Consider the following 26,758-nt stretch of genomic DNA (forward strand, 5'->3'; position numbering starts at 1 on the left):
CTCTGCAGTGTTGCTTTGCCTTCAACTTCTTTGGCAGGCCACACAATAACTTCACAGTCCTCCCTTGGAGACTTGGGGTTTTTCTCTGTGCCCAGTGTACAGAAAAAAAATAATCCGTGACCTGACACCATATGTGAAGGTGACTGAGCGAATCACTTTGGCTGCAGCATAAAACCACACTGACTCCAGTCTTTTCAAATGTACTTTCACTTTATTCACATGAACAGTACTTCAGCATGAACAGTACTTCAGCAAAAAGAATGACTGCCTACCTTTGCAATACACTTATTTATTTATTTATTTATTTATTTTAAGTTTTTCTGTACCGGCATTCGCGATAAATATCGCATCATGTCGGTTTACAATTAACAAGTAGATAGGGAACAAAAGGCAATAAATAACATTGATCTAAGTAATAATAATAATAAAATAATAGTAATAGTAGTAAAAAACGTTAAACAAGAGAAGGCTAAGGAATGCAGTTACAATAAAACAAGGGAGTAATATAACTTGGATTAGAGAAAGATCTTCTCTCTGGGCTTTGGGTCAATATATATATATTTATTTATTTATTTATTTTTATTTTTTCTATACCGACATTCTTGTAGAGATACAAATCATACCGGTTTACATTTAACTTCAATTTCGCCTTGAGACGGTACAAAGATTTACAGGAGCTGCCTCTCCTGGAAATGCAGAGGCCTCCTGAACCCAGCTGGGCTTACACTCTTATTCTAACCCCAGCTGGTCCCTCCCTCAGGACTCTCCCCGACCCAGCAGAGTCCTGCCCACAAAGCTTTCCCCCTCTGTGAGATTTAAGATAGACCAGGCCCCATGCCTGGTCCTGCACAGGTTTAAAGGAGGAAACAGGGATTAGTCTGTTACACCCTGTCAACTGAAAAGCAGGTTGTTAATACAAACAAAAAAACATACTTTGAAATGTCTATATGCCAATGCCAGAAGTCTAAGAAGTAAGATGGGAGAGTTAGCGTGTATAGCACTGAATGAAGTGGTAGACATAATTGGCATTTCAGAGATCTGGTGGAAGGAGGATAACCAATGGATTAGTGCTATACCAGGGTACATATATCTTAATGATAGGGTGGATTATCTTAGGGGCAGCTGGCATCTTATGTTGAGGATAAAGATCATGCAAAAGACTAAGTGCACAGTAGAATCTTTTTGGATAGAAATCCCATGTGTATTGGGTAAGAGTATAGTGATAGGAGTATACTACCATCCACCTGGCCAAAATGATAAGATGGACAACAAAATGCTAAAAGAATTAAAGGAGGCTAATCAATTTGGCAATGCAGTAATAATGGGAGATTTTAGTTACCCAAAAATTGACTGAATAAATGTAACATTAAGGATAAGCTAGAGAGGTAAAATGGAAAAAATGACTGTGTCATGGAGCAATTGATTCAGGAACCAATGAAAGAGGGGGCTATTATAGATCTAATTTTTAGTGGAACACAGGATTTGGTGAGAGAGGTTATGGTAGTGAGGGCTACTTGGCAACAGTGATCATAACATGATAAAATTTGACTTAATGACTGGTAGTGTGACAATAAGTACATCTACAGTTCCAGCACTAATCTTTCAAAAGAGAGACTTTGATATAATGAGGAAGACAGAAAAAAACTGAAAGGTGCAGCTACAGAGGTTAAGAGTATACAACAGGTGTGGACATTGTTTACAAATACTATCTTAGAAGAGCAGCCCAGATATATTCCACACATTAAAAAAAGGTGGAAGGCCGAATGACTTCCAACTTGGTTAAAAGGCAAAATGAAAGAGGCTATTTTAGCTACAAAAACTTCCTTTAAAATTAGAAGGATCCAACTGAAAGAAAATAGGAAAAGGATAAACATTGGCAAGTAGGGACGATAACTTTCAAACCAGTGTGCGCGATATAAAATAGGCTGGCAGGGCACACATGCACCTAATTTTAAATTGGCATGTGTCCAGGCATGCAAAATCTGATTCTTCCATGTAAGTCAGGGTATTTTTTAAAACTTTTATTTATTTATTTGGTTGTACACATAGAATGAAAAAGAAAACAGACAAAATCCAACAATTCAAACAAACCCTCCAGAAGGGAATATCAACTTATGCATGAACCTCCCGGTCTGTTATAGCATCTCCACAAAATATTCTTTAGGCTCCATCATCACTTGATGATTCAGACTAATTCTATTACTCATGTTGACTAGACCAGTACATCCAATAAGGAGACCAATTTTTTTTGTACAACAGCATGTTCCTTTTCAATAGATGGGTAAGCTTCTCCACCAAATCAATTTCATTCACCTGCCTTTTCCAACCACTCAGCATAGGAGCAGATTTCCAAAGTAATTCTATCATGGACCTTCTCACATGCAATAATTGATCCACTAAGCAGCATTGCGATGTAGTAAGATTTATATTCATCCTACTTTCCAAAAGACACAGAATCGCATGACAGAATTGCATGACACTCAGTCTGAACCTGTATCCAAAATTTTTAACATATGAAAATGTCCACCAACCTGGTTGACCACAGCTATGCCAGTAGAACTCTGAAAAGCCTGATGTAAACTTAGAATAAAAGAGTGAATATCTATATCCAGCTTAGCATTAACCCGAAAACGAGCTTTCTCAGTTGCAGGTCCGACCTTATGGAACTCTCTTCCAGAATATATCCGTTTAACGGTAAATCGTAAAGAATTTTAAAAAATGCTAAAAACCTACCTTTTTCATAAGTGCTTATAATATACAACAATGAACTTTTCTACTCTGAACCTTAGTGTTTGCACGATTAATAATTTAATATAAATGTGATGTATTTTAAATGATGTATGTCTTATTGTAAACTGCCTAGACAGATAGACTTCTACCCCACAGTGCGATTATATAAAATTTTTAAATAAATAAATAATATGCCTAGTGGAGAAACTTGACTGTTAATTCAACCTGCACTCCCCCCAGTTACCTCAGACCCTTTCAACCTGGCAGAAATGGCTAATTTCTTTTACTTTTTTAAAGTTATACCTCCTTCATAGCAGAAGTAAAGTTACGTGGCAGTGGACCTGGGTGCATGCTGGAGTGTGTAAGTGTTGACGCACACATCTCGTGGCCATGCCAAAACCATACCCACACCACATCCCTTTTTGAAATAGAATGAGATGTGCGCACAGTGGACGAATCACACGTATCTGTGTGGCTTTTAAAATTCAGTGGGTGCGTGCAAGCCCGACTTGTATGTGTATCTCCCGATTATGGCGCAAAGTCTTAAAATTCACCTTTTAATGTAAAACAATGATAAAACAGGCTAAGTGAGAATTTTAAAAGAAGCTGGCTGTAGCAGCAAAAACTCATAATAAAAACTTTAATATATCCGAAGCAGGAAGCCTGTGAGGGAGTCAGTTGTACAGTTAGATGATCGGGGAGTTAAAGGAATACTTAGGGAAGATAAGGCCATCATGGAAAGATTAAATCATTCTTTGCTTCGGTATTTACAAATGAAGATGTTGGGGAGATATCTGTTCCAGAAGTAATGATTCAGATGAATTGAACCAAATCATGGTGAACCTGGAAGATGTAGTAGGCTAGACTGACAAATTGAAAGTAGCAAATCATCTGGACTGGATGGTATACATCCCAGAGTTCTGAAAGAATTTAAAAATGAAATTTCAGATCTATTATTAGTAATTTGTAACCTATCATTAAAAATCATCCATTGTATCTGAAGATTGGAAGATGGCCAATGTAACCCCAATATTTAAAAAGGGCTCCAGGGGTGATCCAGGAAACTATAGACCAGTGAGCCTGAATTCAGTGCCAGGAAAAATCATGGAGACTATTCTAATGAAAATAAATCACAGAACATATAGATAGACATGGATTAATGGGACACAGTCCGCATGGATTTATCCAAAGGCACCTTGCCTCACAAATCTGCTACATTTTTTTGAAAGGGTAAATAAACTTGTGGATAAAGGTGAGCTGGTAGATGTAGTGTATTTTGATTTTCAGAAGGCGTTTGACAAAATCCCCCATGAGAGGTTTCTAAGAAAATTAAAGTGTCATGGGATAGGAGGCAATGTACTTTTGTGGATTACAATCTAGTTAAGACAGGAAACAGAATAAGATTAAATGGTCAGTTATCTCATGGAGAGAGGTAAACAGTGGAATGCCTCAGGAATTGTACTTGAACTGGTGCTTTTTATATATTTATAAATTACTTAGAAAGGGGAATGACAAGTGAAATGATCATATTTGCAGATGATACAAAATTATTCAAAATAGTTAAATCACAAGCTGATAGTGATACATTGCAGGAGGAACTTGCGAGAGAGGAAGATTGGGCGCCAAATGGCAGATGAAATTTAATGTGGAGAAGTGCAAGTTGATGCATGTAGGGAAAAGTAACCCATGCTGTAGTTACATGATATTAGGTTTCATGTTAGGAGTTAGCACCCAGGAAAAAGATCTAGGTATCATAGTGGACAATACATTGAAATATTTATTTCAGTGTGCTACAGTATTCAAAAATGTAAACAATTTTAGGAATTAAGAAGGAAATGAATAAAATGAAGAATGTCATAAATACTGTATCACTCTATGGTAAGACCATACCTTAAGTACTGTGTTCTGGTCACTACATCTTAAAAAAGATATAGATGCACTGGAAAAGGTACAGAGAAGGGCAAACAAAATGATAAAGGGGGATGCAATGACACCCCTATGAAGAAAGGCTAAAGAGGTTAGGGCTGTTCAACTTGGAGAAGGGCTCAGGGGGTAATATGATGGAGGTCTATAAAATCATGAGAGGACCAGAATGGGTAAATGTGAATTGATTATTTTCTCTTTCAGATAATAGAAGGACTAAGGGGCATACCATGAAGTTATCAAGTAGCACATTTTAAACAAATTGGAGAAAAAAACATTTCACTCAATGCACAATTAAGCTCTGGAATTTGTTGCCAGAGGATGTGGTTAAGGCAGTTAGCTTAGCTGGGTTTAAAAAAGGTTTGGACAAGTTCCTGAAAGAGAAGTCCAAAAACTGCTGTTAGTCAAGTTGACTTAGGGAATAGCCATTGCTTATTACTGGCATTAGTAGCACGGGATCTATTTAATGTTCTCACCAGGTATCCTGGATTGGCCACTGTTGGAAACAGGATGCTGGGCTTGATGGACCTCGATCTGACCCAATATGGCAACTTCTTATGTTCTTAAGCCTTTTTGGTTGCAATAGGTGTCCTCATCGTCCCCTCATGCCCTTATACAGATGTGAGTGCACTCGATAGCCCCCAAAACAGACAGGAAGAATGCATTTTGATATAAATCAGTAATTATATGTTGTTGCTATTTGCTCCAAGGGAAAGATATTGTTGGTGTGTTTTCCTGAGAATCACAGCCAGGAACTGATCTATGCCTGTGAAGGTACCAGACTGTCTTATTCCAGCCGTGACCTCTGGATGTGTCTGGAAGGTACAAGTGGCCAAAAATGCCAGGGCAGTAGTGACCTTGACATGTATAGGCAAGGCATGGCCCCTGCTGGTGGAAGGCTGTAGATCCTGCTGTAACTGATTCCATAGGTACAATATGGTTTCCTTATTGAATCTGACCCTGCACATGACTTCCTCATCTGACAGATCCAAAAATTGTGCCCTAGTCTTGTTTACTCTCTATATCTCCTCCTCCTCTGTTTTGTTTCCCTCCTCAGCCATTGTGACATGAGGACATGAGTACCCATAAGCCCATTAGAGTCATTTTGAAAATGAATTCTCCCCCCCAGTATGGCCCTGTCAGCCTCAGATACACTTTTACAACCCAGTAGAGCCCAGTATGTTCCAGTTAACCCCCTGGCATAGCCCATTCTGTCCCAGGGACACTCACTGCCACCCCCTAGTACAGCCCTGTATGTCCAAAGTAAACTCACAGCCCCCAGTAATAGCCCATTTATGTCCCAATATCCCCCAGTATGCCTTAGTCTGTCCCAGGTACACTTAATAGGGATGGGCCCAACAAAGTTCTATTGTTATTTGAATATAGTGAAAGGGATGTTTTGTGGACTTTTTCTTTTACAAATTATTATGTTTATGTTCCTTCCTTCCTTTGTTACATTTTGAATTAAAATATGGGAAACTTTATTCATGGGGCGAAATGGGGAAAATGCTATGGTTAATGATGATGTTAAGAATTGTTATATTATGCTGTAACCACATGCCTAGGGACCTTTGTTTTCAGTTTTTATTTTTCAAGACAATTTCTCAATATTTATTATAATGAACAAAAAAAAAAATAGGAGAAAATTAGTGGGATAAAGACAACTCATTTTTTTTCACTATTTTTCTCCTATTTTTACTCAATATCATAAATACTGAGAAATTCCTAAAAAAAAAAAAAAAGAATTAAAAACCGAAAATGAAGGTCCTTAGGTATATCTAATAAAGTCCGCGGGGAGATGCCACTATCTCACGCCACGCCCATCAGTTCTCCTTTTAAAGGGGCCGCGGTGGGAATCCATCCTGTGGCCCAGGTCTCCACGTTATCCATCCTGTGGCAACAGGTCTCCACGTTAGTCGTGTACTTAGTTCCTTGTTCTTGCGTTTCCTCTGTGTTCCTGATTCGTCTGCGTTACTGTTCCTGGTACCCATTCCTGCTCCTGTGTTCCGTGTCTAATCTGCTTGTTGCTACTGACTGACTCCTAGCTTTGACCACTGCTTCAATGGACCACGCTACTGCTTGTCTCCTGGCTCGACCACTGCTTTGTCTGACTACGATCCTGCCCATCTCCTGGTTTGACCTTTGCCTTGCCTAACCATTCTCTAGCTGGTTTCTGGTTTTGATCCACACTTGTCTTGCCACTCTTCCTTGCCTGCCATGACTTCAGCCTGTTATACGACGCTCATCTTGAATTCACTCTGGACTTGGACTCTCAGGCTTCGGCCTGTTCTTACTCGGGCACCCTCTGTCTGCCTCCTGTTCTCATTGGCGCCCGAGTCTCTGGGACTCCACCTCCAAATCAGACCATCTATTCCTACTACTGCTGCTGGCACCTGGCTGACCTCCTCGTCATCCCTGAGAAGACCTCAGACGGAGGCCCACCTAAGTCCCGGTACCCAAGGACTCAACCTGCAGGGAACGAGGGCTGGTATTGGCGAAGCTCCAGCTGGCGTCCGTCAGTCAGCCAGCCAGCTCCACCTGCTGACAGTGGGGACCCGTAGGGCTTGCTCTGCGGGTAGCGTCAACCCCACCTCGGCCCAAGGGTCCACCTCCTGCGCAACACTGCAGCCATCCTGTTGACAGCAGAGGCCTGCTGTCTTCTTTGTGGTCTGTGCAGAATGCAGGACTGAGAAAACACCACACTCCTGCTGGCTCTATGCATCTGTTTCATGTGCAGTTCCTCCAGCTGCTAGGCATGTGGATTGCTTTCGAGAATGGTTACTGTAAAACATCTATAAATATAACTCAAGGGTGGCTGAAAACAAGAATAAATCACAATAATAAAGATTCAGGTATAGAAAGAGGAACTCAATGGGAAGTGGTATCTAGCAACCGTCATATATTGCCACAGTGGACTATATGGCTTCTATTGTCAAGCCCGTGGAACACTGGGCTTGTCTAATCATAGGTTGCACAGATGATAGAATAAACTCCTAAACAAGGCTGTATGACAGGTGCAGGCACTGCAAAAATTCTACTAATGCTTGCACTTATCTTATTCCACCAATGATTAGGATAGTACATTCAGTCCTGAAGTGCATGCTCCGACACAACGGTGTTTCGGAGTGTAAGGCTCCTTCCTCAGGGAACTCCAGGTAGTGACATACTGACTTGATGAGTTGAAAGGTTGAATGCGGTCAGTCTATATGCTGGTAACTGTGTGTTAGATCGGTGCACAATGAAAGTGCAGCCTCACAGCGATTTATGCCGCTAACTGACAGGGAGTCATACACTCCGAAACACCGCTGTGTCGGAGCATGCACTTCAGGACTGAATGTACTATCCTGTCATTGGTGGAATAAAATAAGTGCAAGCATTAGTAGAATTTTCGCAGTGCCTGCACCTGTCATACAGCCTTGTTTAGGAGTTTATTCTATCATCTGTGCAACCTATGATTAGACAAGCCCAGTGTTCCACGGGCTTGACAATATAAGCCATATAGTCCACTGTGGCAATATATGACGGTTGCTAGATACCACTTCCCATTGAGTTCCTCTTTCTATAGCTGAATCTTTATTATTGTTACTGTAAAACATCAGCATTCAATTGGATCATACTTTATGACCTTTTCTTGCTGGCTTCTTAAATAGAAACTGTGAAAAATACAGTCCACAGGGGTTACAGCTACATTTATGTTTACTTCTGAAAGTCCTTTTTCATAGTTTGTGCATCTGTTTCTCACAGGACAAGCAGGATGGTAGTCCTCACATATGGGTGACATCACAGAATGGAGCCCAGTCACGGAACACTTTTGTCAAAGTTTCTAGAACTTTGACTGACCCCTACTGGGCATGCCCAGCATGGCACTAACCCTGCAGCCAGCAGGGGTCCCTCTTCAGTCTTCTTTTTTCCGCGCAGCAGTAGCCACGGGGTTAAGGAGCTCTGCAAGGATTCCTGACAGGAATTTTCCTCACGGAATTATTAAAAGTTAAATTGCCCCACAGGGGTCCCTCTGTTAACTTTTTCAGTCCACAGTACTCCGGTAAGTGTATACCCGTTTTCCGTCGATTACCGTCGAGTTTGGCCCTCATGGCCTACTGGCTGTCGACCGTACCGCGGCTCAATTTTTTTCTATGGCCATGGCGTCGGGGTTCCATCGGTGCCCGGACTGTACTCGTACCGTGTCCATTACAGACCCTCATAAAGTCTGTGTAATGTGTCTTGGACAAGAGCACGATGTCTTGACCTGCACCAAATGTGCCCTAATGACACCAAAAGGTCGCAAGGCCAGAATGGAGAAGATGGGACTTCTCTTCCGTGCTCAAACCCCGACTCCATCCATTGCATCAACGTCATCTGAACTGGCACCATCAACGTCACGCCAGCATCGACCACCAATCGGTGACCGTCCAGCATCGACAACTTCTCGGCCTTCGACACCCTCTTCTCCCCCTCAGGACTGAGGGGGATCGTAAAGAGAAACATCGCCACAGGCATCGAAAGTCTTGGACCATCGAGGGAGCAAAACCATCGACCTCGCCATCGTCCAAGCCGCTGTCGAAGAAACCCCGTCCAGAAAAGGCACCGACCTATTCGGCGACCGGGTCACTGAAGCACTCCTCGCCCGACAGGGCATTGGGAGCTGCGACTCCGCCTTTAACGTTGGTCCCTCCGGCTATGCCTCTGCCTCCTTCTTCTGTTCCGGAGCCGGGGCGGCTTGCTCCAAGTCTCCGAGAGGAACTGGACTGGATGGTTCAGGAGGCCATTGACAAGGCCTCCTGAACCATAGTGGAACCGGATACTGACCCGATTCCAGCAGCCTTGGCACTGCTGCTATCGAGAATGAAAGCGCTTGTAGCTGCTTTTCCACCGATGGACCCCAGGTCACCGAAGGCTCCGGTGCCCTCCCCGCTTACTTTATCATCAGGAGGAGAAACACCGTTCCGCATTCCTCCATCAGGAGTTCTGCCTCAGCCATCGAGATCGGTGTCGATACCTCCATCGGCGCCATCGAGTCATCCACCAATGCCCTCGATGCCTGCACCAGGGCCTTCATTGCTTTCATCGGTGCCTCCGGTTATTCCTTCAATGCCTTCGGAGCCTAGACCGGGCCCTTCAGGTATCCAACTCCCCCGACCCTCTCCAGTTCCTAGAGGGACAGGTGCTGACCCTTATGATACCTGGACTGATGATTGCTCACCAGACACCGATGACTTGCCATCACCTCCTTCACCCACTGAGAGTAGAAAGCGTTCTCCTCCAGAGGACCTTTCTTTCATAAATTTTGTGAAGGAAATGTCTAAATTGGTCCCCTTCCAATTATTAATGGAACAGGACAACAGACATCAAATGATGGAGTTGCTTCAATTCCTGGATGCACCCAAGGAAATCACCTCCATCCCTATCCATCAAATTCTTCTAGATCTCCTCAAGAAGAACTGGGAACATCCTGGCTCCATTGCACCAATCCACAGGAAAACTGACTCTACCTATTTGGTACAGTCAGCTCCAGGCTTTCAGAAACCTCAATTGGATCACTAATCTGTGGTGGTTGAATCTGCGCAAAAGAGAGCAAAAAGGTCGAAACCTCACACTTCCTTTCCCCCTGGCAAGGAACAGAAGTTTTTAGATACCATTGGTTGCCGAGTCTTTCAAGGATCAATGTTGATCCTCCGAATTTCCGCTTACCAACTCAATATGACCCAATATAACAGGGTCATTTTTAAGAAGATGCAGGAGTTGATAACTTCCATGCCTCAGTCACTTCCAGAACAACTCCACACCCTAATTAACAAGGGTTTGGAGGCAGGAAAATGTGAGATCAGATCATGTTATGACATCTTCGTCACTGCAACCAGAGTATCTGCAGCAGCTATTTCAGCGAGACGATGGGCTTGGCTCAAGTCTTCAGACCTTCGACCGGAAGTCCAAGATAGGTTGTCTGACCTTCCCTGTATAGGAGACAATCTCTTTGGTGAGCAGATTCAAAAGACAGTGGCTGAATTAAAGGACCATCATGAGACTCTCCAACAGCTCTCTCTGATACCTTCGGATTATCCTTCCAAACAGCCTTTCCGAAAGGACTCTAAAAAGTCTTTCTACAGACCAACGAAGTCCTACCCGCCAGCAGCCAGATGTTGTTCTGCGAGACCATTCCTCAAATCACAGTCTCGTCAGACCCGAAAACAAACGCCACAGACAGCCCCCCAGCCGGGCCCTGCTTCTGGCTTTTGACTCTCGCGTAGAGAGCAGCAGCCAGATTCCATTACCCCACATACCAGTGGGAGGACGGTTATGCCATTTCAACAACATATAGCAATCAATCATCTCGGACCACTGGGTCCTAGCAATAATTTTTCAGGGCTATCATCTCAATTTTCTCTCCATCCCACCGGATTCCCCGCCTCTAATGGCGTGGAAAACATACGACCATTCATTGCTCCTGGAGCAGGAGGTCTCCCTCCTACTCCAGTCCAGAGCAATAGAAGCAGTACCATTCCCTCAGAAAAGTCTCGGGTTCTATTCCCGGTACTTTCTAATACCCAAAAGATCGGGAGGCGTTCATCCAATTCTGGATCTACGAGCCCTCAACAAGTACCTCCAGAGAGAAAAGTTCAAGATGGTAACCTTGGGCTCCCTTCTACAAAGAGGAGACTGGCTCTGCTCTCTCGACCTCCAGGATGCATACACTCATATTGCGATAACTCCATCTCATCGCAAATACCTGAGGTTTCTCGTAGGCCCCAAGCACTATCAGTATCGCGTGCTTCCATTCAGCCTAGCGTCTGCACCACGAATCTTTACAAAATGTCTCATCATGGTTGCTGCCTTCCTCAAGACTCAAGGTGTTCACGTCTACCCCTACCTAGATGATTAGTTAATCAGGGCTCTGACTCAGCAAACCGCTTTGTCATCCCTACATCTCACCTTAACCATTCTAATTTCACTCTGATTTGTAGTCAACCACGACAAATCCTGTTTAGTCCCATCTCAAACCTTATCATTCATTGGGGCAGACTTGGACACCTTGCAAGCAAAGGCTTTCCTGCCTCGACAACGCGCCCTCACTCTCGTGTCTCTGGCACATCAGCTGCAGTCTCAACGCTCGACGACTACTCATCATTTTCTCATCCTCCTAGGACACATGGCGTCCTCAGTTCAGGTCACCCCAATGGCTCGACTGGCCATGAGAGTCATGCAGTGGACCCTAAGGTCGCAATGGACTCAATCCCTTCAGCCCCTGTCGACCATTGTCCACGTCACCGACTCACTCCGTCTGTCTCTTGCCTGGTGGACGAATCAAATCAATCTTCTACAGGGCTTGCCCTTTCAGGCGCCAAACTCTCACACAACTCTAACCACCGATGCTTCCAACTTTGGTGGGGAGCCCATGTGGACGATCTCCAGACACAAGGTTCTTGGTCTCCAGAGGAAGCCAAACACCAGATAAATTTCCTGGAACTACGAGCAATTCGATGTGCTCTCAGAGTATTTCAGGATCGCCTGTTCAATCAAGTCATCCTGATCCAGACGGACAACCAGGTAGCTATGTGGTACATCAACAAACAGGGAGGCACAGGATCCTACCTTCTGTGTCAGGAAGCTGCACAGATTTGGGCGGAGGCCCTCTCCCACTCGATGTACCTCAGGGCCACCTACTTGCTGGGAGTGGACAACGTGTTGGCAGACAAGTTGAGTCGCACCTTCCAACCCCACGAGTGGTCTCTAAACCCCTCAGTAGCGAACTCCATCTTCCAAAAATAGGGTTATCCTCAAATAGACCTCTTTGCGTCACTCCAGAATCACAAAGTAGGCAATTTCTACTCTCTCACTCACAGCCAACATTATCCACCAAGAGATGCGTTCTCCCTCTCATGGGTAACCAGTCTTCTATATGCATTCCCTCCACTTCCACTTCTCTCAAAGACTCTCGTGAAGTTACATCAGTACAAGGGAACCATGATCCTGATAGCACCCCACTGGCCCCACCAGTTGTGGTTTCCAATACTTCAGGATCTCTCCATTCGCAGGCACATTCCTCTGGGAACAGACCTGCTTCTAATCACTCAAAACGATGGGTGCCTCCGCCACCCCAATTTGCAAGCCCTGTCCCTGATGGCATGGATGTTGAAAGGTTAATCCTTCAGCCGCTTAACCTTTCTGATCCAGTCTCCCGTGTCTTGATTGCTTCACAGAAGCCTTCCACGAGAAAATCGTATTCTTACAAATGGAACAGGTTCACATCATGGTGCTCTTCTCAGGCCCTTGATCCCTTTACCTGTCCAATCCCGAAGTTTCTAGACTACCTCTGGCACTTGTCAGAGTCAGGTCTTAAAACGTCCTCCATCAGAATGCATGTCAGTGAAGTAGCCGCCTTCCATAAAGGTATCGGGGGTGTCCCTATCTCAGTACAACCCCTTGTAACATGCTTCTTGAAGGGCTTGCTTCACTTCAAGCCTCCACTGCGTCCTCCGGCCCCTTCTTGGGACCTTAACCTGGTTTTGGGTCGGCTCATGAAACCACCATTTGAGCCTCTCCAATCCTGTGAACTTCGCTATCTCACATGGAAGGTGATTTTCCTTTTGGCAATCACTTCATCTCGCAGAGTTAGTGAGTTACAGGCCCTAATTACCTATCCGCCTTACACTAAACTCCTGCAGGACCTGGTGGTTCTTCGCACTCACCCTAAGTTCTTGCCTAAGGTAGAATCAGAGTTTCATCTCAATCAATCCATTATACTACCTACCTTTTTTCCCAGGCCCCATTCCAATCCAGGAGAGCAGGCTCTGCATACCCTTGACTGCAAATGGGCTCTAGCATTTTACCTAGACCGTACAGCTGCCCACAGAAAGAGCAATCAATTATTTATCTCTTTCCATCCTAACAAATTGGGGCAGCCAGTACGTAAACAGACTCTCTCCTCCTGGCTAGCGGATTGCATTTCCTTTTGTTATCAGCAAGCAGGCATTCCACTTCAAGACCGTGTTAAAGCACACTCTGTGAGGGCCATGGCGACTTCAGTAGCACACCTACACTCGGTGCTGCTTCTTGACATTTGCAGGGCTGCCACCTGGAGTTCTCTCCATACTTTTACAGCCCACTATTGCCTAGACAAAGCCGGAAGACAAGATTCCATCTTCGGCCAGTCTGTCTTGCGTAACTTATTTACGATGTGACGTACCAACACCCTTCCACCTGCCCGGTGGGGTTCAGGATGCCCTTCCCCAAATTCTACCCCAATTGTTGTGCCTGTTGCACGTCTTGGGTACATTTGGTGCATGTCCGGACATCCTCAGCTCGGTACTCACCCATATGTGAGGACTACCATCCTGCTTGTCCTGTGAGAAAGCAAATGTTGTTTACCTGTAACAGGTGTTCTCACAGGACAGCAGGATGTTAGTCCTCACGAAACCCACCCACCACCCCGCGGTGTTGGGTTCATTTTCTTATTTTATTTTTCGGCACTGCCTGTAGCTTTTGATTTAAACAATTTTATTGGATTTTCAAAAATAAACATACAACACCACGGAGACGGGTGGTTACTTATCCCTCTCCGCTAGAATCTGTACCAACAACAGTTTATGCAAGCTCTCCCCTCCCCACCTCCCTACCCCACCCAATCCCCCCTCCCCCCCCCCTTCTCCCAGCCAGAAGAACATGCACCAGATGGAACAGACAGTTTCAGGAAGTCCTTGTACACCAGAGCAGCAGGGCTGTCGACTAGGAGGAATCCTGCGCACCTCAGTCATTCAGGACCAAACTCCGGGCACGATGTGGAAGCCGTTAAAGATAAGCATTCCAAACACTGAGGAAAAAGCGCCGTCGTCGTGGGGAACCCCGCGCCGCCATGCTTTCCATGGTCATCAGGGCATGGAAACAGTTCCGCCATGCTCCAAAGGATGGGGCATCGGATGATCGCCAGTTTTGCAATATAACCTTCTTCCCTATTAAGCTCGCTTTTTGAAGCAACAGGCGAGAACCAGGATCTCGCACCCGAAGGGGGGAAATGCAGCCGAACAAAAACCACAGGGGAGAAAAGGGCAGTCCCACATCAAGCAGTTCCACCAAATAGTCCACAATCCGACGCCAAAAGCTGAGTATCGGGGGACAAATCCAAAAAACGTGGGACATGGAACCCTCTGCCCCGGAACAGCGAGGACACACAGGTGTAGACGCAATGGTCAGCTGAAAAGCACGTTGAGGAGATATATAAGCCCGACTCAGGAACCGGAACTGCATTTCCCTGTAGTACATGTTAGGGGAGATCCTGGTTAATCGCCGAAAACAGATACGTAAAATTAAACTGGAGAGACGAAACACCCCATCCCCATTCCAGCGAGCTTCCAGGATAGCACAGACATCCACCTCAGCATGTCGCCGCAAAGCCCTATAATAACTAGAAAGTGATGGGGCCCTGGGCGTCTCAAAATGAAAGATATTGTCTAGCGCTGTGTATGTAGACATCGCCTGGGCCTCTAATGGCAATGTCCGGGCGTAATGTCGCACCTGTAAATATGGAAATGTGTGCGAGTGCCCCAATAAATAAAGAGCTTGAACATCCGCAAACTGCATAAACACCCCCTCCCGGGACCAGAGATGCCCCAAGCGGGTGATTCCCTTAGCGTCCCACTCGCGGAACATAATAGATTGAGAGCCTGGGGAAAATTCCGCATTACCGCGGAGGGGTAGGAAATAAGCACAGAGCGCAGGAATTTGTAAAAGATGTGTCAAACGGCTCCAAGTACGGCGCAGAGGCCGCGTGAGAGCCGAAGTATTGATAATCGGGGGGAGATGGCAGGATTGTGCCTGCAGCACATAGGAGGGGGCCAATGGATGTAGCAAGGCCCTTTCCACCAACAGCGGGGCATAATCTGAGGTATCAATTAACCAGTTGCGGAGTATCCTCAAATTGCAGGCCAGGTTATAATGAGCTAGATTAGGGACCCCCATGCCTCCCCTCGCCCATGTATTCTGCAGCCACTTAAACGGGAGTCTAGCCTTCCCCCCCCCGCCAGAAAAATCTGCGCATCGCCGTCTCCACCGCCACCAGGTCCCGCTTTTTCAAGAAGAGCGGCACATTTTGCAAAAGATAGAGCCATTTCGGGAGCAATGTCATCTTAAAGAGTGCAACTCTACCCGCCACCGAAAGGGGTAAAGCCTTCCAAGCGGCCAATGTGTCCCGAGTATAACTGATGAGACTAGGTACATTGACCCGGTATACCGAGTCCAGGTCCGAGGGAAGAAAGACGCCCAGATAACGTAGACTTTCCCCCGCCCACCGCAATGGAAATGGGCCAGCCCAGGTATCTCTCAGGGTAGGGGGATAGGCCAAGGCGGAAGATTTGGACTCATTGAGGCGAAGACCAGAAAAAGTCCCAAAAGTCCCTATCAATTGAAGAAGGGGTGGTAAGGACGACTGAGGCCTAGTGATAAAAACTAGAAGGTCGTCCGCAAAAGCCACGTGTTTAAAGATAGTGGAGTCCATACGAAGACCGCGAATGCCCGGGGTCGCACTGATGGCTAGGAGCAGAGGTTCCAGTTGTAATAGGAACAGCAAGGGGGATAATGGACAACCCTGTCGGGTACCCCGCATAACTGGAAAGGGTTCGGACTGTGCGCCATTCGCCACTATCCGTGCCCGTGGTTTATCATAAAGAAGGCGTACCGCCTGTAGAAAAAGGCCCTCAAACCCCATACGCTGCAACACAAAAAAAAGGTACTCCCACTCCACTCTATCAAACGCTTTTTCAGCGTTGAAGCTGATGGCCAAATAAGGTTGAGCCATGTGTTGGCTCATAGTCATGGCTGATAAAATTTTACGAATATTAGATATCGCATAGCGTTGGCGGACAAAGCCCACTTGGTGATCACCTACCAGGCTGGGTAGACAGTCTGCTAATCTCTCCGCTAAAATCTTAGCGAGTAGCTTGTGGTCATAATTAAGTAATGATATTGGGCGATAGGATTCCGGGACCAGGGGGTCTTTCCCCGGCTTAGGTATGAGAACTATGTTAGCTAGGTTATCATGTGGGGGAAAGGTGCCGCGAGCGATCATATGGGTATACATCAAAGCCAAGGGTGCGGAAACCTGGTCCGTTAACAGTTTGTAAAATTCCGCCGTAAACCCATCGGGTCCCGGAGCCTTGAGATTATGGGAGCGATGAATGGTGAGCCGCACTTCCGTCTCCGAGATCGGGGCATTTAACTTATCTAGTTGATCCCTAGTCAGGTGGGGGAGCGGAAGGCCCTCACAAAACTTCTGATGCGCGATCGGGTCTCCCCCACCAGACTCATAAAGAGAAGAGTAGTAATCCCGAAAGCGGGTAAGTATAGTGGATGTGTCCTTAGCCACCACCGTAGGGGAAAGGCGAATCGCCGGAATGAAACGGCTGGTCCTAGAAGATCTAATGAGGTGGGACATCATTTTCCCAGCTTTGTTACTATATTGAAAGAGTTTGAATTTGTAATATAAGTAACTTTTCTTTGCCCGTTGGTGAAGCAATGCATTGAGAGCATGTTGCTTGGATATGTAGGAGGTCCGGGCCTCCACCGATTTAGAGTGAAGCATATGAGTACGTGCCTGACGGACCTGAGTGCTTAAGCTCAAAATCCGCTTGTCCAATATTTTCCGACGATGGGAAACATACGAGATAATCTCACCACGCAAAACCGCTTTGGCGGTGTTCCAATACAGTGCGGGTTGGGACACATGGGCCTGATTATGTTCGGCATATTCTTTCCACTTGACTGATAAAAATTCCCCAAATTTCTCATCTTGGGCCAAATAATAAGGGTAACGCCAAAATTTTGGTCCGGGGGAGGGAGGCAAAAACTCCAGATCCACCCACACCGGGGCGTGGTCAGATACTACTATGCTCTCAATGCCCGCCTCCCGTACCCGAGAGAACGCGTGTGAACTAATGAGGAAGAAATCAATTCTTGAAAAAGAGGTATGTGCCCGAGACAAATGTGTGAAATCGCGCTCAATAGGATGTAGGGTCCTCCACGCATCTAAAAGATGGAGTCGGGATTCCAGCAGGTCTGGGCCACGTCCCACCCCCGTGTCCCAACTACGACTCCCAGAAGTGTCTAATTGCAAGTCCCGGACTGTATTGAAGTCTCCCCCTAAGATTAGAGTGTCAGTCAAATAAGGGAGCAGATGGGAATACAATCCCCGATAGAAGGCTGGGTCAAAGGTGTTGGGCGCATATAGGTTACACAATACCACCGGACAATTATAGAGCTCCGCCACCAAAATAATGTAACGCCCTTTAGGGTCTTTAATTTCCCTACGGATGGTAATGGGAAGTTGTTTGTGGAATAAAATGGCCACCCCAGCTGACTTGGTCGAGGCGGAAGCATAACGAACTTCTCCCACCCATGTGCGACGAAGCTTTGCGTGCTCGGCATCCGTAAGATGGGTCTCCTGCAAAAAAGCCACCCTCGCCTTTTGTCTGCTCAACAACGAAAGCACTTTGGAGCGCTTGATAGGCGAGTGAAGGCCGCACACATTCCAGGATACCACCCGAATGGGACTACCCATAAGCAGTGATTAAGTAAGAATATACAAGAGATTCACGTCTATCGCAGCAGACGGAGGCCCTCCCAGCTAAAACCTCCCCTGCCTGTCTACCGTCCATCATAAGGATATCAACCCTGTGCACACCCATCCATCTGGTACTGTCCTGTGGCTGAATCACCCTCCCCCCCTGCTCCCCACCGACCCCCCCCCCTTTCCCCCTCCCAACCCATCCCCTACACCCCCGTTGGCGAGAACCTGTATGGTCTCCCAGAGAGAACCCGTCTTGTAGTCCACTTGCATCCCCCCAGCCCCCTCCCTCCCCTGGACAACCTTCGCGTTGCCCCCCTGTCCCCCTACACCCACCCTCTCTCGAGCCCAACCCTCAGCTCGGAGGGCTATAGGATCCGTGTCGATGTGACCAGGCCCACCCCACCCACACCAGCCCACCCACCCACATACATTAGAAATAACAGGAAACATCAGAAAAAGAACATCAACAGTGTAATTCCTCCACCTCAGGAACAAAGGGCATAGTGACACCCCATAAAACATAAGCAAACCATTTCTCCAGCAGGAAACTGTGATCAGTAATAAAACGGAGAAAAGGAAAGGAACAAAGATTTCCAAATTAGGAAAAAGTCACAAGAACCATGTCCTTGATACAAAAACCAGGCGTGCCAACAGCTAGAGTCCAGAGAAGGCAGGGACGAAGAAAAAAAACCAAAAAGTAATAAGTAGCCAAAGAAAAAAGAAAATGTACCAGTCCTAGTCCGCACAGCAAACCGAAATGGGGGAGCGCCTTGGGTCCAGACTGTAAAGTGATAGAGATAAAAGGAAAGAAAACAAAAAAAACCAAACCTCGGAAGATATGGCTCAGCACTTTAATCCGCTGTACGGAAGGATGTGGTCAGTCCTGCCCAGCCAGCAGCACTCGGGCAAGGAAAAGTTGTCAGTCCAAACCCGACACTTGGACCCCGGGGACAGACACTCCCCCGAAGTAGTAACGAGCCGGGCCGACCGCCGTCAGCCGTCGGCTTCCCCGCCGCGGTTCAAGGGGCCAGTCTTCCCAAGAAAAAACCTCCAATTAACGTGAGAAAGAGAAAAAAAATAACGAGTAATGGCAGAGGTAAGTCAGACACCGTTTCGGAACTCAAGGTATTTTAACAGTGTGGTTTACAAACACCAGAGTCTCCGGTCACCCACGTGTTCACGGCAGCCATGTTAGCAACACAAAGTGGAGAGAAAAAAAAATAACAACTACGTTGTTGATTTTAAAGTCATCCATCAGCCAGGGTCTCAATAAAGCTGTGAGCTTCGGCCACCTTATCGAATGTGTGCACACTCTCGGCATGCCACACTCGGAGACGGGCGGGGAACAGTAGGGAGAATTTCAGGCCGCGTTTGTGCAGGGTTGTGCAGAGCGGTGAGAATCTCTTGCGCGCTTCCGAAACGGCTGCTGAAAAATCTTGAAAGATGCGAATTGGATTCGTCTGGTATTGCAACTGCAGTTTATTGCGGGAGGCCCGCCAAATCTCCGCTTTATGAGCGGAATTGAGGATCTTGGCGATCACTAAACGGGGTCTCCCCAAGTTATTAGGCCGGGAGCCCAACCGATGGGCCCTCTCCACCACCAATTTCCCGCTTAAATGCGGCAGGTCTAAAGCAGATGGAAGCCAGTCTTCCAACACCGAACACAGCGATCTCTCCGCGATCTCCTCCGGGAACCCCATAAAACGGAGATTGTCCCGACGCGATCGGTTCTCTAGATCCTCGATCTTTTGCGTGAGCGCCGTGAGCATTTTAGAGTGAGAGGCAATGCTTCCCGTGGCTACCCCCGCGCCATCCTCCAACTCAGACACCCGGGATTCGATTTGGTCCAGCCGGGGGTGCAACGCCGCGATCGAGTCCCGAACCTCCCCCAATTCGGAGTGCAAAAGCGACCATTTTTCATCCAAGGCTTCTTTAATAGCTGCCTTGATCTCCAGTACCGTGAGGGCTGGGGGGTCGGCCAAAGTCTCACTCTCACTTGCATTCGCCATCTTGGCCTCCGGAGCCCGCGGCTTTTCTTTCTCCCGCCGCCCGCTTTTCGTGGTCATTCCCGGCGATGCCCTGCACCAAGTACGAATGGTGGACATGCAATAGAAGAAATTATGTAGGGCAGCTAGGTGCAAAGGTGTCCGTGCCAGTCAGATGGGCGTCGATAGGCGAGGTGGGCCTGGGAGCCAGAGGCAAACGCGTCCTGCTGGCTCAGCACATCACGTGATCCCCCTGCCTGTAGCTTTTAAACAAGACTGAAGAGGGACCCTTGCTGGCTGCAGGGTTAGTGCCATGCTGGGCATGCCCAGTAGGGGCCAGTCAAAGTTCTAGAAACTTTGACAAAAGTGTTCCGTGATTGGGCTCCATCCTGATGATGTCACCCATATGTGAGGACTAACATCCTGCTGTCCTATGAGAACACCTGTTACAGGTAAGCAACATTTGATTATTGTAACTCACTTTTACTTGGCCTCCCTCAATCCACTATAAAACCCTTACAAATGCTCCAAAATTCAGTAGCCAGGGATATCACTAACACCCGAAAATCCGCCCATATCACCCCCATACTCAAAGACCTTCATTGGCTCCCCATCCCATCCCGTATTCTCTTTAAAACCTTATCGATAATCCACAAATCCATATACTGCCATAATTCCAACTGGCTTGATGAACCTCTCCTCCTTACACACTCAGACCGACCCACCAGGGCCATCAATAAAGGCACCCTCCAAATACCCTCCATCAAAAAGACCCATCTCACCACCACAAGAGAACGTGCCTTCTCTATCACTGGTCCTAAACACTGGAATTCCCTCCCGACAGTGATCCGGCTTGAACCGTGCTCCGCCAGATTTAGAAAGAAACTGAAAACGTGGCTGTTTAGACAAGCCTTCCCTGACTAGTCTCGGTGCTCAGCACTTACCACAACCTATACCCACCCAGAGTCTCCTCCTTTTAAGAACCCATGCTCTCTAGACCTGCTCTCCCTTGCCATATTATCTCTGTTACCCTTTTCAATTTTTCTCACCTTAATCCTATCTCCCCAGTGCATATGTTAACACTAATTCCCTTAATACTGCACTCCCCTTGTACATATGTTAAATACCTAGCCCCATGGTATCGCTTGCTTAAGTTACAGAGTTGACCTATTTTTACAATGCTCCTGCTGTCTACCTGTATCATTATGACTCCAGTTTTTCCCCTGCCCCTGTTATTTGTACTTTCCACCTATCAGTTGTTAATGTAAACCGGCATGATGTTGTATACTAATGTCGGTATATAAAAGTTTCAAAAAAATAAAATAAATATATTTTTAAAAATCTTGTAAAGTAAAATATCAACTTTATTATTATCTAAACTATTATTATCATGGTCAATTTTTACAAAGAATGTTATGAAATAGGCAGAACTGGTTTGTGGCAGTGTTTGTTCACCTTCAGGTATGAGATTCTGTTTAGATTATTATTTTTATTTTTTCATATTTGTTTTTAGTCATATCAGATTTCCAAAGAAAAACCTCATATGAACTCACTTCCTTGTTCTGATCAAGCACAGTAAATAGTACGGTTCATTGCACTATTATAAATTTATGCTTTGCAACAAATATCATTTCTGGGTTAGTGAGCCCCAGACTTTGATGCTATGATAATAAGATTTATTACTGTTGAATATGAGCTCTATAAGATAAGATAAATCAGGGTTGTGATCCAGTTCTTGAGATTTCCACCTCTGCTATGTAGATGGGGGTCAATTTTCAAAGTGATTTCTGCAAATAAAAAGCATTTCGCCCATGCAATCAGCTGTCTGGAAACTGCAAACCTTTAGCCACACTCAGAGGCAGCATCCTGGGAACATGCTTAGGTCAGGGGAGGAAAACTACAGGTGTGCTTTTCAAGCAAAATTCTACTCGCAGAAAAGGCAGGGGCAAGGGACCGCTCATTCTTTGTACCTGCAGCAAGTTTTCAAGTGCAAGTAAATGTGGACTTTCACTTTGAAATCTCATGTGAAGCCTGCAGGTAAAAAGTAAATGCAGCCTTTGTCGCAATGTAGTCAGTTTGAAACTCCTTCCTCATAGAAAGCAATTTCATGCTGTGTATGGAAGCGTAAAGTGTATGGGTACTTTTTACCTGCACACTTCATGTTCATTTTCAAAGGGAAAACTTTCCCTTTGAGAATGAAATTGGAATAAGTATACATACAGACCTGCACCTGCTATTTGCACATGCACTTTTCCCAGCAAAATTCCATGTACATACGTTCCAGTATATGTTTAACTGTGTACATATGCATGTAAATGCAACCACTCCCCTACTCTGCCCAAAGGAAAATCTCTCTCTCTGCAAGAATGTGCATATGCACTGTGGTGAGTTGAGCCAGAGCTGAGCCTCTGTGCTGCAAAACTTTGGGGTGTTTTCCTCAATGTGACGGTTACTTTGCAGGAAGGAAACTACATTTCCCAGATGCCCTGGTAGTCCGCCTCAGGAAGGGTTGGGGGCAGGGAAATACAGAGACGAGGTCTTCCTAGGGAGGGGCACTCTATCTGACATAAAGAGAGTAGCCCTCCAAAGAAGGGGAATTCAGGAGAGCTGGAGGGAAGGCAAGGAGGAGGCAGAGGGATGGTGCCCAGGCAGACCTTTTCTACTAAAAGCTAAGTCAGCTCTAACAAGGTTTTTCCCTTTCCGTGTCTGTGCAACAGTTGGGGTGCATAAGTGTCTTCAGCACGGCTATGAGGGTTAATTAGAGATGTTAGCTCCTGTGGCATTGAAGAAGCTGGGGTAGGAAGGTTTATGTAAATGTTAAGAACACTTATTGTGGGGGTGGGGAAAGAAGTATGAGTTAAAAGGAAGAAAAGGAAATGGCTTTGAGGACTTCACAGCATGGGAGAGCTGGTAGCAGGGAAAAGAGTTGTTCTACTAAATGAAGGCAGCTGGGGGAAAGGGTGATCAGGACCTGGCAGCTGGCCTAGGGAGACGTCCCTGCAGTGGGGAAGGGTTTCAGTACTATGTTATAGTGGGGAGAAGTAGAATGTACTGGAGGATTAAACCAACTTCGCCCCCATGTTGTGCAGGAGAAAGTATAATAGAACTCAGAGCGAGAAGCTTGTTGTTTTAGATTGGGGAATCAGGGGTCTAAACGGATCTAAAAACCTCAAGCTCCCAGTGAAGGTGAGGCAATGCAGGTCAGGTAATACTTTTTATGTTGAATGATTTTCCTTTCTGTGGAGTTTGGTTTAATAAACTTCAGGACACTATAAGAAGCTACTGCCTGACTGTAATGTGTTATTTTAAATCATGAAAAAAGGCTGCCTGGGAGGTGACCCTTACTTTAGGGGAGAATGAGGGTAGTCCGGTCTCAATTGCATAGTTTTATGAAGGCCTTACCATACGAGTGGCTTTGACCCATAGCCTCCTTGCCTTATGGTTATCCTCTCAGCCTTACGCACCGGAGAAACTTTAGGGATGGATCCGCTATAAAGGACTTTGTGGAAGCAGTCCTTGATAATTAGCCTCCGAACCCGAGGTCACCGCAGAGGACCTGCCACTAGGGGCACCATCAATGCCACAGTACTTATAGGTGAATTTTCAAAAGCTTACATGTGCAAAAACATGCATATACACACTTATGTGATGCAACCGCATACAAGCCGTATTTTATAAACAGGTCACATATGCACATATATAAGCCCTTTGCATGTAAATGTGCATGCAAAGAAAGGGGAGGCGTGTGTCAGGGCGTGGTTTTTTGCTGTCCTGTGAGAATAATTACTGTGCTGTCCTCACTCCATGCATCAATTACTGCAGGGGGAACTCTACATACACACAAAAAATACAGACTGTTTATCAAACTGCAATATAATCATTGCTTTTGAGTAATCATTTACTTTTTTGTATTACTTTTTGAATTACTACTCAAAGATGCAGAGTTCCTCCAGGACTTCTGTAAAGTAAATCAGACTGGGCCCTTCCTTCCAAAACTTGAAACCCTCCACAGCTCTCCTCCTCACCAGTTTTTCTTCTACCAAGGCTTGATCCCTAGTTCACTCTTCTCCATCCCCCATTTCGAGTCCTGGTTTGCTCTCTCCCCACCTCACCTAACCCCCAAGCTTGCTCTCTTTCCCCTTCCCCAGACTTGACCCCTCCCCCCAGTTTTATCTCCTCCCCCCTTTCATGTCTTATTCTCAATGTCCAGTTTTCTATCTTCCCCCTTCCAGCTCCCCAGGTTCAACCCCTTTAATTCATTCTTACCCAGAGCTGGTGCTTCCATTAAGCAAATAGGGTGGTTGCCTAGAGAGCCAAAACTTTGGGGGTGCAAAATCCTGCCTGTGCGAGGTGCAGAAGGGTGCTGTGCCAGAGCCAATATTGCCAAGGAAAAGCATGCTGTGCTGGAGCTACGACCACTATAGGAAAGAGCAATATGCTGGAGCTGCTGTCAGTAGGTGAGGGGGTGCATGACCAAAAGTTTACCTAGGGTGCTAAATACTCTTGAACCGGCCCTGGCACTGCATACCACACTGCTCCAGAATGCAGAGGGAGGGAAAACTGCGCAGGCTTCCTCCGCTGATGTGGCAGTGTTGGTATTTATGTCCCGATTCACCCCACCTTCATGAATGGCCCTGAGGGGAGGAGGGGACACCAAGAGCAGGCACAGCAGTTCATTTCTTCTCCCCCTGGTGGCAGTCCTCAGGGTTGTATTGGAAAGTGGGGAGGTAGCTTTTCCCAACATTGTGTGAGAGAGGGTGGCACCTTGGGATGGATGGTGCCTACTGGTCATGGCCATATCAGCCATAGGCTAGCTACAGCTCTGCACGATTCCATGAGATGAATCTTTGGTCTCCCCCACTCCAGTCAGGAGTAGAAAAAGCAAAGTGCCTGCCCGCTTGAAGATGACACCTTGGCCTTCCCACTAAATGCAGTGAAAGCGGTGCGGCCTATAGGGCCGCAAGAAACATCGGCCTCCTTCATCCCGGGCATTCAGGAGCAGGAAGAGCAGCATGGTCTGCAGGGCCACAAGAACAATAAATTATCTCCCTTTCTTCCTCCCACAGTCAGGAACAGAAGATGCAGCATCAGCCTTCCTTCAGGCTGGATCAGGAGCAAGAGCAATACAGCCCAGATACTAGAAAGAGGAGTTTGGTGGGCTTTGAGGCTTAAGGAGGAGGCTGCTACTGCTACTTTTTCTTTTCTTGCTCCTGCTTCCAGAGGAGGGAAACAAGTGAGTGTGTGCATGACGCATGTGTGCGTTTGGGTGTGAGTAAGACTGAGCATGGCAGACAGCATGTGTGTAATTGTGATTGAGAATGGCAGAAATTGTGTGTGGGTGTGATTGAGCATGGCAGACAGCATGTGTGGGTGTGATTGAGCATGGCAGAGGGTGAGGCTGTGGGTGTATGAGCATGACAGGGTGTGGCTGTGGGTGTGATTGAACTTGCCAGAGGATGAGGATCTGGGTGTAATTGAGCATGACAGAGGGTATGGATGTAGATATGATTGACATGACAGAGAGCATGTGTGTAGAAGTGATTGAGCATGACAAATCATGTTTGTGGGTGTGATTGAACATGGCAGAAAGTGTGTGTGTGTGATTTAGCATAGCTGTATGTGTGTGGCAATGAACATGGCAGAGGGTGTGGATGTGTAAGTGTGATTGAGTATGGCAGACCACAAGGATGTGGGGGTGTGTGAGTATGGCAGAGAACAAGGGTGTGGGGTGTGATTGAGCATGGCAGAGAGTGAGGGTGTGGGAGAAATTGAGCATGGCAGAAAGCATGTGGGTGTGATTAAGTAAGGGTCAGAGAGAGGAGAACATTTTTGCTCAACAACCACTCTACTTTTCCTCTGCTAATCCACGACAATCTCAGGGCATCTGGAAATCAAAAGTTGCCAGGTATGGAAAGCAAGGGATTTAAAAAAATCATTATTAGTTTTTATTATTGGGTATTATTTGATCTGTTCAGCTGTTTTGACATTTATTCTTTTTATTAATATGGTTTTACTACTATGATTAATGTTTTATATTTTATTTTATTTGATGCTTTTTGAGGAATGGTGATGTTTCTGTTTTTTCATTGTTGCACTGCATACAGAGTCTGGCTTGTTGCAGTTTCCAGCTCGTTTTTTTATCAGCGTGTTTCTATTTATACTTTATGGTCTCTTTATTCTGTATTTGAGAGTCTGTATTCTGCATGATCCTCAAATACAAACTGTGACTGAGGTGAGGGATTCTGCTAGTTTGTAGTTTCTGCGTAGGGATCTATAACAACCTGGTTTGTTCCATTTTTCTAATAAGAGGTATACTGGTGTTCAAGAACCTGGTGTAATATTTATATACCTTTTCATAGGTAGGGTTGTTAGTTTGTGCTGGTTTTTTTCTATTCTGGTATAGGAGATTTACTATATTGTAATTCAGGTTACTCATGGCTTTCTCAGGGCCAAGCCCACACCTAGCATGCGTTATCCTAGGCATAATACCATATGGGTTCCAAGCATCTGTTTTGATTTTCTGTATGGCACCATAGCACAGCATGTAAATTTTATATTCATGCTGTTG

General features: G+C 45.9%; 1 protein-coding gene across 1 annotated transcript in view; it reads left to right on the plus strand.

The window, feature by feature from the left end:
• Positions 1–22,741: 22,741 nt before the first annotated feature.
• The window catches only part of TMEM171 (transmembrane protein 171), an 86,661-nt gene continuing 82,644 nt past the window's right edge, over positions 22,742–26,758 (plus strand). The window contains exon 1 of the mRNA XM_029574795.1: positions 22,742–23,390. Within this exon, the coding sequence (XP_029430655.1) occupies positions 23,269–23,390 (122 nt within the window). The 5' untranslated portion in view covers positions 22,742–23,268. The remainder of the gene's footprint in view (positions 23,391–26,758) is intronic.

This window comes from Rhinatrema bivittatum, chromosome 1 (assembly GCF_901001135.1).
Source record: "Rhinatrema bivittatum chromosome 1, aRhiBiv1.1, whole genome shotgun sequence".
Lineage (NCBI taxonomy): Eukaryota > Metazoa > Chordata > Amphibia > Gymnophiona > Rhinatrematidae > Rhinatrema > Rhinatrema bivittatum.